The sequence below is a fragment of the Scophthalmus maximus genome, chromosome 14 (assembly GCF_022379125.1).
Source record: "Scophthalmus maximus strain ysfricsl-2021 chromosome 14, ASM2237912v1, whole genome shotgun sequence".
In the NCBI taxonomy this organism is placed as follows: Eukaryota; Metazoa; Chordata; class Actinopteri; order Pleuronectiformes; family Scophthalmidae; genus Scophthalmus; species Scophthalmus maximus.
Window position 1 is genome coordinate 10,306,757 of NC_061528.1, and position 13,284 is coordinate 10,320,040.

Here is a 13,284-nt window from a genome sequence, read left to right on the forward strand (position 1 = left end):
AAATGGAAAACAAAATGCAGATACATATACTGCTACTGTCACTCTTGAGAATCGTTATTTATTTCCGACAAGTGAGTTGCAGGCCTCTCATCTTTTGCTATACACAGCCATCTCCTCCTGGACAGAGCTCGAGAACAAATTGGCTAAATAATCGGGCTGCTCAATACCACTTGAAAGAATCTTCTCCATCTGTGTCATCTTCTCCTTTTCTAGCTGCCTCATACTGTCTGTGATCTTCTTTCCTCTGTCCTATAAAAAACAAAAAGAAGACATAACTTATAATTATATTTTCTGCAGACAGTGACCACACTAAACTAAATGAAAACATGTCAGTAAACTGTAGGATTAAATTAAATCGTTGAACCTTGTGAGTTTCAATGATGGCGGCCACCACTTCATGCTTGACAAATAGTTCATGTTTGCGGTCAGGCTTGCTCTGGAAGCGGGGTTTCTTCTTTACGGGGTCGCTTGGTCCGTAGCTGGGAGAAGTCGTCTCCTTCAGCTGAATACAGTAGTCCACGAAGACGAACGGCTTGAATACAGACCTGTTACACAAAACACTTTGTACATTATCATCATACGCTGCAGTGAAAATGACTTCAACCTATGCTTTGCCAGCTGAAGAGAGATCAAGTTCTTTACCTTTCAGGGTCTGGAGTGGCGGTGAAATAGTGAACCCCTGGCAGAGCGGGATTTGTGGGGATCACGGACACCATACTTCCTGTAGACATGAACGTGCCCTCCATGTTGATGCCACTGTCTCTGTCCCTCAGGATATCCATCATTGTCTCAGCAGTGATGTGGCCTTCAGAAAATAAAATCAACAAATGAATAAACGTGGGTAGAAGTCATGTAAAGATTTGCCTGATGCAGTCCCGCATATCCACAGTGAAGTGCACATGAACGAACCGTTGCTCTTTTCCAATAACTTCTTCCCCTCACAGTAGCGGCTCCCAGAGGCCTCTATTCTGGCTGTAGTCATGAAGGAGTAGACTGTAGCGAAGTTGAACTGAGACTTTCCGTCCCACCAGCCCTTGCTCCGTGCATATTCCCTCATTTCTGGATGTTCCTTGTCTATCTTTGTTGTTATGCCGTATTGGTTTGATATGTTGCGGTATCCACCTACAAAAAAAAGGAAAATTAAGATGATTAGCCATCAAAATGAGAACATACTGCTACAGTAAATGTAGTTTGCATTTATTAATTGGTAATTAATTGATATTGACCAATATAATTAATCTGGTGGGCTGTATGTTTTAAACTTTCGCAGATGCTTTTCTTGCTAAGATCTTAATAATCCCACCAACATTTCTAGTTATAGCACAAACTGAGCAGATCTATTTCTGTCACAAATGTTTTTTAACCCGGTACAGCTCCTTCCTTTCACCGGACCATGGACTGAATATAAAGCTGCAGCCCTGTTCACAGAACCTTCATTTTGTTTCTCTGTGGTTTTCATTCATGATTGGAAATACAGCAGGCTGAACAATATATTGTGTTTTGAATTCCATTGCACACGCAAAGCAAAAAGGCGCCGATTCTTAGTGTTCTTTTCTCTGTAGATCTTTCTTACCTTCCACTCTTTCCGCAGCCCAGTACTTCCCTGACGTTTCCAGCAGCCATGCCTCCTTCCTGTCTGAGATTAGGAAGCTGTTGTGGTAGGTGAAGTCACACTGATCCTCCATGCAAGATCCTCCCTGACCATATTTCTCCAGCAGCTCGGTAATAACTCCCACGGCTTTCTCAGCTGTGTCGGCTCTCTCAAGTCCAAGCCTGTGAAATCGCAGGGACACAGAATCTGGTTTAGTCTGAGTTTTTCCTCAAAAATGTATTCTGAACTGAGTCTTACATTTCCTTTGGAAAATAAAACTGTATTGTCTGATGTTTTTTTTATGATTCTTGCAGCAGTTCTTCTTAATTCTTTGTTTCTTATTCATCTTTGTTTGTTTTTTTGTGTGTGATTATTCCTTGTCCTTGGGCCTCTCTTGGAAAATAGATTTGAATCTTAACAAGACTGCGTGATTAAGTAGAGATTAAATAGAAACTTAAAAACAGTTCAACGTGTAAGTGAGGCTTGGAAATAAAGACAACTTTGTTTACAGGGGGTTTACCTGACAAGATCCATGCCAAGAAGAGCCTCGTCGCCGTTGGCACTCTCTCTGCCCCACACCGCCTCATTCCCAATACACACTTGGTGCTCATTGGCACCCATCTCCGCCCCCCACAGCCACGCTGGTCTGCTCAACACAACCGCATTAGTGTGGGCAACCTGGTCAATCTCCATGTACGTACACTTAAAAGATAAACGAGACACAAGGGCAAAAAAGAAAAATCTGTTAATGGTTATCTGATGGCATGTTCACCAAGGAAAGGTTGGAGGGCATTGGGCAATGACAAGCCGTCTGTGTCCCCTACCTCAACCTTCTCCTCTGCACCGTGGTACTTGGAAGGGAAGTACACCACCTCCTGGACTTCATCACAAGGCCTGTCAGAGTTTTTCCCAAAGACGATGCGTTGACCCTCGGTGGAGGGGGGCAGAGCCACAAAGGTGTCGCACGAGGACGGCTGCATGATCGGCCTCTGCCTGTCTCCCACACTTGTTGAGAGGAAACACAGGAAACAATTCACTGGTTATATTGTAAATATGATGTATACACACAACGTATGTGTAATGGTCAGATTTAAAGAGCATGTATAAAAGTAGACTTAAATGTTAGTGTAACGTGTGACCTTTGATGCCAGTTAGCAGGTGTACGATGCGTGTCACCTAACGTGACTATATTCAGCACAACAACAGGGTAAACTTACCTGTGTGTTCCAGTCTAACCGAGCACTGTCACACTGTCACTGTTAAGTTTCTATTCTCATGTCTGTTTCCATGAAATATCACTACGTCACTCCGTGACACGGAAACACTGCAGTCAAGTGATCCGGATGAAGCTCGTTCTACATTCGTAGTCCAGCGACAAGCAGACTTACATATTCACACATTTCACACTCTTACCATATATATATATTTATTCACACAATTTTCTTTCCCATTCTTTCATTTTCTGTCGCTTTTAATATTGTTATCGTTTATTCAACCTATAATCTTGATGCTGGTATTCTTAGAACCTACACTATTTGTCTCCAAAACAAATTAGTTTTGTATTTTTTAACATCTCTACCATCTTATTGGAAATATATTTACCATCATAGTTTGTTGTGTCATTTTATTTTTCATCTACACAATAGAAAATTGACAACATCTTAAACGCAGTTTCTATTATATTCCAGTTTAAAGTTTAATTTTCTTTGTAGCTCAGCGGCTTCGCTATATCCAACGTAACACTGACTTCATACGGTCACTTTTGTTTACAAGCGGCGGAAGCGCGGCGGTGACGAGTCCGTTGGCGAAACTTAACACTACGTTTTCACTTGAGACAACGTTATAGTTCGTCAGCCATGGGGAAGTCTTTCGCGAATTTCATGTGCAAGAAGGATTTTCACCCCGCTTCGAAGTCAAACATCAAAAAGGTGAGTGCCAGCTACAGTTAGCCTAAGCAGCGTAGCCTACTAGCTAACAAGCTATGGTGTTGCCCATGCTAGCTCAGGTCGCTACGTAGCAGCAGCTACTACGATGCCCTTTTATTATCACGTGATCGAATATGTCGACCTCAGACTAGAGACATTGTTACTTGCGATTCTTGACTGCAGATAAACCATTGAAGGGATTTGTGTAACGGTGTAGTGGAAGCCAAAGCTAATATCACTCTTCTTCCACGCCAACTCGACGAGGGCCTGCCAGTTCACGACATGGATTTTCTTGAAAACATTCATGTATAAACTTCTGTTGAATTCACGGGACCCTGCACAATCCTGTAGCTCCACTCCAAACTCAGGTTTTATTCATGTTTTTTTTAATAAAATGTGGCCTTGTTCGTGTGATTCGGTGTGTGTGTGAATCTAGGTCACTGGATTGGGTTGTAACTTGTACTGAACATCCAACACACCCCAGGGATAATGTGCAACATGTATTGATGTAAATAGTGTTTGCTGAATGTTTTCAGTAATCAAATAAAATGTACAGCATTTTTTTTTGCTTTGAAGCAAGTATCAGCTAATCACGTGGCAGAAACTCCATTCATATGGCTATTTTCAAAAAAAACAAAAATGGAATGATGAATGAGTAATATAAAATATTTACTTTTTCTCTATAATCGCAATGGACATTAACACGTACCCACAAAAAGTTTCAAGCAAATTAAATCAATATCACAAAAAGAGGGTTTTTAGCTGTGAAGCTTTTATAACAAAAGTTGTGGCACTCAATTTCTTTTGCATGACCGTAGAAGAGGCATTAGGTTTTAAATCACAAATTGTTGTACCCGAATTCTCCGTATTTGAAATCCAAAGCAGTTACTTTCCACGTGTAATAAACTGTAGTTACTGCACACTGAGTCCGAAATACGTGAGACATTATATCCTGTAATTGGATGGAATGAATAGGTGTATTTCCAATATAGTTGTTTAGTATCGTCTTACTTTTGTGCGGCACAATTGTCAAAGTGATTAATGTACATTTTAATTTGTGCAACAGGCATGCGAGCCGACCCAAAGGTTGGAAACGCAGGAAGGATGTTTGCTATAATCTGCATTTTCTCTTCATCCCACAGGTATGGATAGCAGAGCAGAAACTGACCTTCGACAAGAAGAAGCAAGAAGATCTCATGCAGGCGTACCTGAAAGAGCAGGACACTTACAACAACAGGTTAGATAAATATACAGCATGATATTGTGTACCTCTTAAAAAAGAAACTATCTCAATATCAGATTTAGTTTAAACAAATGTATTTTTAGTTTACTAATAAATGTCTACTGGATGTTTCTGAAGTTTCATTTAACATTTACTTATCAATGAGGCTAAAAGGCTGTGGAGAAATCCAATAGACTTTTTCCGGGGACGTCCTTAAAATTCACATGTTGTCTGTGCTGATAAACACCATGAGAAAAGAAAATGTCATGAAGTTCATCACACTGTTTTTCTGTCCTCTAGGTTGTTGATGGGGGATGATCGTGTTAAGAACGGCCTCAATTTCATGTACGAGGCTCCACCTGGAGCATCCAAAGGTAAATAAACACTCAAGTGGAGCAGCTGTGGTCCCTTCTAAATATTATGTCCTCTACCAAACATTTCATTCTTTAGAAAATAACTTATTAACATTTTAATATTTGTTCTTTTTTCCTAACTCTTCTTCTGACCCAAAGAGGAAACGAAAGAGGTAAAGTAGAGAAATTAGAAAAGAACCTGATCAATTCGGCAATCTAGATTAAGAGTTTGTGTTTAACATAACATCACTTTTAGTTGGTTTCCAATAATTTATATCAATATATGAATAATACTTTATAATGAAACGTGTTTGCTTGTCAGGAGGGAGAAGACGATTACAAATTTGAGTGGCAGAAGACCGCCCCTCGAGAGAAGTAAGTGGTTGATTTTTATTACACAATGACATCTTCTGGGCATATTGTCCAGTGTTCTGCCAGAAGTTTCATTATTTTTTTCTTCAATTTTCTCTTGCAGATATGCAAAGGATGACATGAATATTAGAGATCAGCCGTTTGGAATCCAGGTGCGTGATGATTAGTATTGATTTGAAGAACATACACTGCACCAATGATTCCCAACCCGGGGGATAAAGGGGGGGTCACAAACTGATTAAAAGAATAAGAAGCTAAATAAAACATATATTTTTGTATATTTTTTTACAGACATTATTCTTTATGAATTAATGAGTGCATTTCCTTTCTTCATAATCCAATAAATGAAACCCTTGGGAAAGCCACACTTGAGTTGCAACATTTGCAACACATATTCACACTCGGGCCATAACTTGTGTCTAGAGGTCGTGTGTAGACACAGATTCTTTTTAGGGATCAGAAACGCCACAAAATACATTGTGTGTGAATGATGACACGTTGCACATTTTCAAAAATAAATCCACCGCTTGTATTTAGTTAAATGTTGAATGCAGTTTTCCCTTTAATTATGTTTTCCAGTCGTTTTTTTTATTATGTAGCAAAGGTTTTTTAAATTATTTTTAATATTACGTATGCATTGCCAGTATTGAGACAATTGCAAGCGATGTCTGTTGTTGTTGACTTCACAGGTGCGCAACGTGAGATGCATCAAATGTCACAAATGGGGCCATGTGAACACGGACAGAGAGTGTCCTCTCTACGGACTGTCGGGAATTAACGCCAGCTCTGTGGCCACAGAGGAGGCAGCAGGTAGACACATCCAATAATTGTGTAAATCGTCGTTCTAAACACACTGGCCTGCTGTTCCTTTTTATTTTTTTTAAGTGTGGCAATTGTATCACTGTAATTTAAATGTTAACATCCATTTGATGAACAGATTTCATTTTGATGTTATTGACTTAAACACAAGTAAACGAGTCAAATAAACACAAGAAGACCACATGCTAATATTAACGCAAATATTTTTTATTAACTAGAATAAATATTCATTAGACGCTTGATTTATTCATACATTTTACCTGCTGAAATTTGCTTTACAATGTGTATGTATAAATGTATATATTTCTGTTAAATATCTTTGTTGTTATGTATTTAAAAAAACTGTAGAATCAGTTTATGTGAATACAAAAGGGATCCAGAATGTCGTCGTACCCCCCCCCCCCCCCCCTCATGTCACTAGACTTTGCAGCCGGTACCTATTGTACCTTTCCTCTCAGGTTTCAGCTGGAGTTCACATTGTTCAGCTGATTCTGAGTTCTGCAATCAGCGAGTTGACTAGTGAAGTAGAAATGTTTTCGCGGGGAGAGTCCAGTCAGTGCACGGTGTTGATGGTGGAGTGGTGTAATGGTCCCCCCCCGTGCCGCAAGAAGAAATGTAATTGTTGTGTATTCTGATTCCCCCCTAACTGCTGCTTTGGCAGAGAATGATATTGTATGATTTGCTCAGCCGGAAGTGGAGTGAGTTGATACGGTGTCCCATTCTGTTAACAAAGCCGCCCCTGAAATTCCCACTGTGGAGACAGTGGTTGGCGTGGATCTGACATCAATGGGATCCTGAAGCTGTGATTTGTGCTAACAGGTCCGTCGATGCACCCCTCAGAGTTAATGGCGGAGATGCGAAACAGTGGGTTTGCCTTGAAAAAATGTGTCCTCGATAGGAATTCTACCGTTGTCGATCCATCACAGGTAATTGTCTGTCTCACACTGCCATCTTTGCACACACGGGACAATATACGAAAACACACATTCTCTGCCCTTCAGATAGAAAAGAAGATCTTTATCTACACCTCGCGTGTCTAAAGGCTCCAAAGTCAACAGTTATTGTAGCAACATTAGTCAAGATAACAGATGAGATAAAACACATTTTTATAAATGTTATCAACTATAGATTTGCTCAGATTTGCCTTTGAGGACAGTATTCTAAATTTAAAAAATGTATATATTTCAAATTGAATTTGTACTTTTATAGGAATATGTCGCCAGTGATGAAGAGGAGGACCCTGAGGTGGAATTTCTGAAGTCGCTGTCGACCAAGGAAAAGCAGAAGCTCCTCAGGTAAAAATGCCGCACAGTTCACAACTCGATCAGTGTTGAAGCTTAGTTAAACGGCATTGTGATTGAAATTATTTTGTTCTAATAATAATAATTATACATTTAATTTATAAAGCTCTTTTCCAAATGCTCAAAGAAGCTAATATGAATACTCTGATAGATAATCTAATGAATTACAAGGTTACCAGCCTTGTGTGTCTGTACTGTGTAAACAGTGTATGTATCATTCACCTTAATGTGATTCATTAAATATATCTTACTCATATTGAATCTCTGTCAGCTGCCTTGTTGGGAAATGTTATTGGAACACGTGTTGTCTGTGTTTTACAGGAAACTTGATCGTCTGGACAAGAAGAGGGCCAAGAAAAAGAAGAGCAAAAAACAGAAGAAGAAAAGCAAAAGAAAGCACAAGAAAAAGCATGAAAGCAGTGGGAGCTCCAGTGACTCCTCCAGCAGCAGCAGCAGCAGCAGGAGCAGTGATAGTGGCTCAGAATCAGACGACCATGGCAAGTCTAAGAGCCAAAAGCAAAAGAAGAACAAGAAAAAAGATTCCTGTCGGGATAACGGCTCCAAGAGTGAGCAGCAAGTCAAGAGTCAGAAAAAGGCCTCCTCTCACAGGAGCAGGTCACCGAGCCCTCGCACCGAACAGAGGAGGCCTGAAGAGGTTCCACGGAGTCACAGACACACACAGGCGGAGAGGGGACGGAGCAGGAGTCGAGATCGCAGCCCGGAGAACAAGATCAAGTCGGAGGGAGGTCAAGAGAGACAGAGACACGCCAGCGAGGACAGGCAGAAACCTGGCAGCTCCAGGTCTAGAGTGGAGAGAAGTAGGAGCCGCGACAGAGGCAGGGAGGACAGAGGCACAGACAGGCGTCGCTTCGGAGACGGAGAGAGGAACAGAAGTAGCACAGATGGAAGGAGAGGCAGAACAGCTGATGGGAGGAGCAGGAGCAGGGAAAGAGGTAAAGAGAGGGAGGGCAGAGGAAGGAGCAGGAGTAGGGAGAGAAGAGAGAGGAGCCAAGACAGAGTTAGAAGAAAGCACTGATTCTACTTTTTTTTAAGACCATAACAATGAACATGTAATGTTCAAGGGTTTAAATTGTTTTTTTGTCTGTGCAAGTAGTTCTCTCGGTTATCACACAGAGTCCCTCTATTTAAAAATCAAATTGCTGATATTGTGCATACAAGTCTCCTTTTCCTCCAGCAGAGGGAACCAGTCGACAGTGAATCTGTGGCTGCAGCTCCTGCTCTCTGGTGTTGTCTTGCATCTTGTGAAAGGCTCTAAATTAATTGATTACCATCGGAAGCAATTTGCAGCTACGATCTGTTGATGGGAAAACGTTGGACTCATGTTCATGGCCTGTTGGCGGCTAGAAAGACTGTTTCTGTTGCTGCAGTTTTTATTCCTCCGTACATTATGGTTTGTTTTTTATTATAATTTTTTTTAGGAAATGTTTGCTGTAAATCATGCGTGGATTGCTGTTGACGCCTGCAAAAAAACCAAACAATACTTTTATTTTCTGATTAAATGTTTTAATCCTCGAAGTTCAATGCCTTTATTTCCCCCGGAAGAAATGAACGACGGCGTCTCTCTGATCTGATGGAAGACTAGGTGTTAAAATGTCTTTGAGCTTTGGACACCCGATTGGCAAATTATTACGCATAATTTATCTTCTATAATAAATCCGTCCGTTACCCTGAATGATGTAGAATCATTTGCTTTATATTCAGAAGCTGTGAAATTCGTCCGTCTGAGATTTTGAGCGTTAAACCAAACAGATATAATTTCTGTCCAAACATGCAGCATGTAGATATAACACTGCACACATTTTTTTATATTAATACACCCCAGTATTTTTTACTTTGATATATCATACATATTCAAATATGTATGAGCAGCATTGAATATTTTTTTCCTCCTGTAATTCTTCTGCCTAAAATTTTCGTTTCTTTCTTCTTTTTTTTACACACTGTCTCCAACACTCAAAAGAAATATCAATAATAATTCGATCTAAATTAAAAATGAATTCGACAACTGGTAAATATTTTATCTTAAAAAAGATATAATGATAGAATCTGTCAGTTGCGTCATCTAGAAGCTTAAATTTCACAGATTGTTGTTGCTGGTGTCTTTTTTTTTTGATATTTTGATGAAATTCAGATTGGCAGTCTAATTCGATACTTTTCACTGTGTGGCCGTTTCTCTCAAGCCGCTGTTGCAACAAAAGGGAAATGAAAATAATTCCCCTCTATTGCCTTCTGGTCAATTAAACATCCTCTTCACAAAAAAAAAAGAAGCAGGAAAGGGAAAAGGGGAGTGTGGGTGAGATGCTTCTCCCTGACGTATTCCAAGTCGTGGACTCGCGCTGTAATTATTCCCCGTCTTTTTCTTTGAGAGTCGGACGCTGCACTGGGTGAGCACAAAGAAGTCCGAGAGCATCCTTGAACCCTTTCAACGCGGGGCCACTGATATTCAAATAACACGCAGGCACCATTTGACTGCGCCGAGCAGAGACCATTTCAGATTCAACATTTGCATGTGACTCTTTGCCCCCTTTTTTTTTTTTTTTTACCCTAAAGTTAAAAAAAACAAAACTGTTCCCATATAACGTGTATGTGGTTTCTGCCAAAGAGAAAGAAGCCGGATCCTCCCCCCCCCCCCCCCTCGCTCCATGGATTGGTATGCAAATGACAGCAGTTAATTTGGACAATTAGAATAAATATTCAGGGACCTTTTGTCATCAAACCCCCTCGGAAACCCCCCGATAAAGTGAAAGTGAACAAAAGATGCCTCGGAGATTAATTAGATATTTGATAAGACACGAATCCCTAATCGCAAATACAAAACACATGGGGGGCTGCGATGTGCTCCAAGTCATAATTAATACCGTTTAACAAGGTTTTCATTTAGGCATGAAATCTCTTTTCCGGGGCATTAAACATTGATTTATTCCATAGGGGGAAATAGTGGAAGTCGAAGGTGATTTTAAGAAAAATGTCCTTGGTATAAAATAATTATCTCCCCCCCCCATCATTTAAAACCTAACAAATATTTCAACAAAAAAATAAAATAAAAAATCTACATCACACAATTACAGCCGTTTTTTTTTTAAAGATGTTTTAATTACGATAAAATGAAAGTCTTATACGTGTGACTTTGTACAGGTAAACATTTATATATAGATTTTTTTTTTTAAGCAAAGAAATCAAATGGTTAACCGAAGTTGAGGAGGAAAAAAAGAAGAAGCTTTGTACATACATATCCACAAAGTGCGTCGAAAGTAAACTCCCTGATTTCCAGGATACCAACACGAATAAAACAATCATAGCCTAACATTTACATGAAAAACACGTAGTTCGGTCGTCAATATACAAGATGTCACTCACATTGTCCAACCACAGGTCAACAGGTCTCGCGAGCCCAAATCCGTTTCATTTTCAAGTTGGCCCTCGACGTTTTGTCTTCTCTCCCACGAAGGCCTTCAGTGAATGTCTCTGGTTTCTTGAGATTCAGTATTTACGAATGAGTCAAATACTCGTGTGAAAAATGATTGTTTTTTTCAGACTGCAAATCGCTTCTTGAGTTGTTGTTTTTTTCTTCCTGTATTGTCTGTCATTTTAAAACCCGTTTTTTTTTTCATTGCTGTGCAATTTTGGATCTGGTTTGATTTTTGTTGTTGTTGTTTTTTTTTTCGGGGGGGGGGCGGGGGGGGGGGGGGGTAGCCTCCTCAGGGCTCGTCGTGAGGAGACGGATCCTTAACCGTGATCCGGGGGTTCACCCCGTCCAAAATAAGTTCCGGGGACTCGGACCTCGGGGTCTCCAGGTTGCTGGTGTCGGTGTCACTGTCGCTGCCCTTTTTGCTTCCTCCGCCGGCCGTGTGCGTTTTGATGTGCTTGCTCAAATGGTCACTGCGCATGAAGCGCTTGTTGCACACCGGGCAGGCGAAGCGTTTCTCGCCGGTGTGGGTGCGGAGGTGTCTCTGGAGCTCGTCGGACCGAGTGAACCGCTTGCCGCAGAAAAGCCAGTTGCAGACAAAAGGCCTCTCGCCGGTGTGCCATCTCAAGTGCGCCTTGAGGTGGGACGTCTTCCCGTACACTTTGCCGCAGCCGGGGATGTGGCAGCTGTGGAGTCCCTTCCTCCGCAGGCTGGCCCCGGCGGGTCCCAGCCGCTCAGCCTCCTGGCAGTTGGGGCAGTCGCACGTTGCCCTGCCGGAGTACCGCCGGGACGACCTGGAGGAGCTGCTTATTCCCGAACTGCCCCCAGAAATCATGGCGTTGGCCGCCGAAGCGTCTGTGTAGGTGGGGATGACCGTTTTGAAACCGTCCTGCGTTAACAGGTGCTGGCCGGTGGACAGCAGGTGAGACGCGGAGGGGCTGATGCCCGTGGAGCTGAACGCCGAGTGGGTGAGCGAGGAGAAGTCCGGGTTGTAGCCACTCAGCTGGGAGTGGATGGCCTGGGGCGTCCCGGAGTGCAGCGAGGTCTGGAGGGTGCCCGCGGGGTTTTGGACATCGAGCCAGGACCCGGGGTTCGTGTGGACGTCCCACCACGAAGACGCGCCGTTGGCGACATCGCCGGAGATGGTCGAGTGGAAACCGGTCTTGTACCACGACTCGTACGGATGCGCCATGCCCACCCGCGGGTACAGAGTCTCCGCCGACGTGTGGACTTTGGAGATAAACGCCGACTGCCCCGACTCCTGGCTTGTGACGCTCGCGGCGTTGGAGAACAGACCGCTGTACTCTGTGGAGAACGCGGACGAGGTCGGGGAGGTGGAGGCTAAGCAAAAGGCGCTGTTGCCGGTGCCACTGTTCGGCGTTAGTCCTGACGACGCGCGGCTCGTTGCCACTGCGAAACCGGGCAGACTGGATCCCAGGTTACAGCTGGAGGAGGATCTCTTCCACGGGTGAAATCCACCTTTTGAGAAAGCGCTGGAGTCGGGTAGAGTTGTAAGAGGACTGGTGTTGCCAATTTTGTTGCAGGTTGCCGCCAGCATTGCTAGAGGTGTAGTTCCAAACCGTGGCTCTTCCTGGAAACACACACACACACACACACAAGAAGTTTGACTTAAAATTGATTGTGGTTCGACCCGGGTGTAGCCGGGACCCAGACGACTGACTCACAACAAAACAGAACTTCAACAAATAAATTCTAACAACTTCTTTACAAAATAAGCTGTAGCAAAAATAAATATGAGAGAGATTAAGCGAATGAGGACACATTCAAAAGTGTCTGTTTTACCCCGCGTATAACACAAAACATCACGCATGTTATAACGTAGAATCTTTTCTTTTGGTTCACAAACTTTCACATCAGCAAACTACAACGTTTGACCATGTCTGGTTTGAAGAAGAAGCCACTGAGCTTAATCCACAGTCGACATTTTACTTTGAATGATAAATAAGCATGCATGTAAACAAGTGACACATAAGTCAAAACTCCAAACTTCGTGGAAAGTGGACAAAAAAATCAACTTTACGCACAACTTTAGCGCACGAGACTCACCCCAAGTATAGACGTAGCCATATCCAGGGTCTGTGCTGTGGTGAGAGGGTTCTCGGTGTCAGTGCTGTCACGGCTCCAGTCTGATCCAGACTCGCCGTGTTCGACTCAGGTCACACGGTTTCTCCCTCTTGGCTCGCGGCTCTCGACACTACCTAGTTGTAGAGAGCGTGTTTCTTTGAAGTACAGCTGGCGAGGACCTGCAGCCAA

At 42.4% G+C, this 13,284-nt stretch overlaps 3 protein-coding genes across 3 annotated transcripts; 1 reads left to right on the forward strand and 2 right to left on the reverse strand.

Annotated features, from left to right (window-relative positions):
• Nucleotides 1-33: 33 nt before the first annotated feature.
• Nucleotides 34-2,953, reverse strand: scrn3 (secernin 3). Its single transcript, XM_035651234.2, has 8 exons — nucleotides 2,809-2,953; nucleotides 2,416-2,596; nucleotides 2,112-2,293; nucleotides 1,574-1,773; nucleotides 910-1,122; nucleotides 643-805; nucleotides 365-545; nucleotides 34-249 (listed from the first exon to the last, which is right to left on the reverse strand). The coding sequence occupies exons 2-8, from the start codon at nucleotides 2,569-2,571 to the stop codon at nucleotides 88-90; spliced, it is 1,257 nt and encodes a 418-aa protein (XP_035507127.1). The 5' UTR covers nucleotides 2,572-2,596; nucleotides 2,809-2,953; the 3' UTR covers nucleotides 34-87.
• Nucleotides 2,954-3,317: 364 nt separating this feature from the next.
• On the forward strand, nucleotides 3,318-9,119 carry cir1 (corepressor interacting with RBPJ, CIR1). The gene is made up of 10 exons (XM_035651232.2): nucleotides 3,318-3,519; nucleotides 4,659-4,753; nucleotides 5,039-5,112; nucleotides 5,251-5,264; nucleotides 5,414-5,466; nucleotides 5,567-5,615; nucleotides 6,153-6,273; nucleotides 7,102-7,208; nucleotides 7,492-7,577; nucleotides 7,905-9,119. The coding sequence occupies exons 1-10, from the start codon at nucleotides 3,448-3,450 to the stop codon at nucleotides 8,617-8,619; spliced, it is 1,386 nt and encodes a 461-aa protein (XP_035507125.1). The 5' UTR covers nucleotides 3,318-3,447; the 3' UTR covers nucleotides 8,620-9,119.
• A 2,166-nt stretch (nucleotides 9,120-11,285) lies between these two features.
• Nucleotides 11,286-13,237, reverse strand: sp9 (sp9 transcription factor). Its single transcript, XM_035604562.2, has 2 exons — nucleotides 13,078-13,237; nucleotides 11,286-12,601 (listed from the first exon to the last, which is right to left on the reverse strand). Exons 1-2 carry the CDS (start codon nucleotides 13,096-13,098, stop codon nucleotides 11,303-11,305), a joined length of 1,320 nt encoding a protein of 439 aa, XP_035460455.2. The 5' UTR covers nucleotides 13,099-13,237; the 3' UTR covers nucleotides 11,286-11,302.
• Between the last annotated feature and the right edge of the window lie 47 nt (nucleotides 13,238-13,284).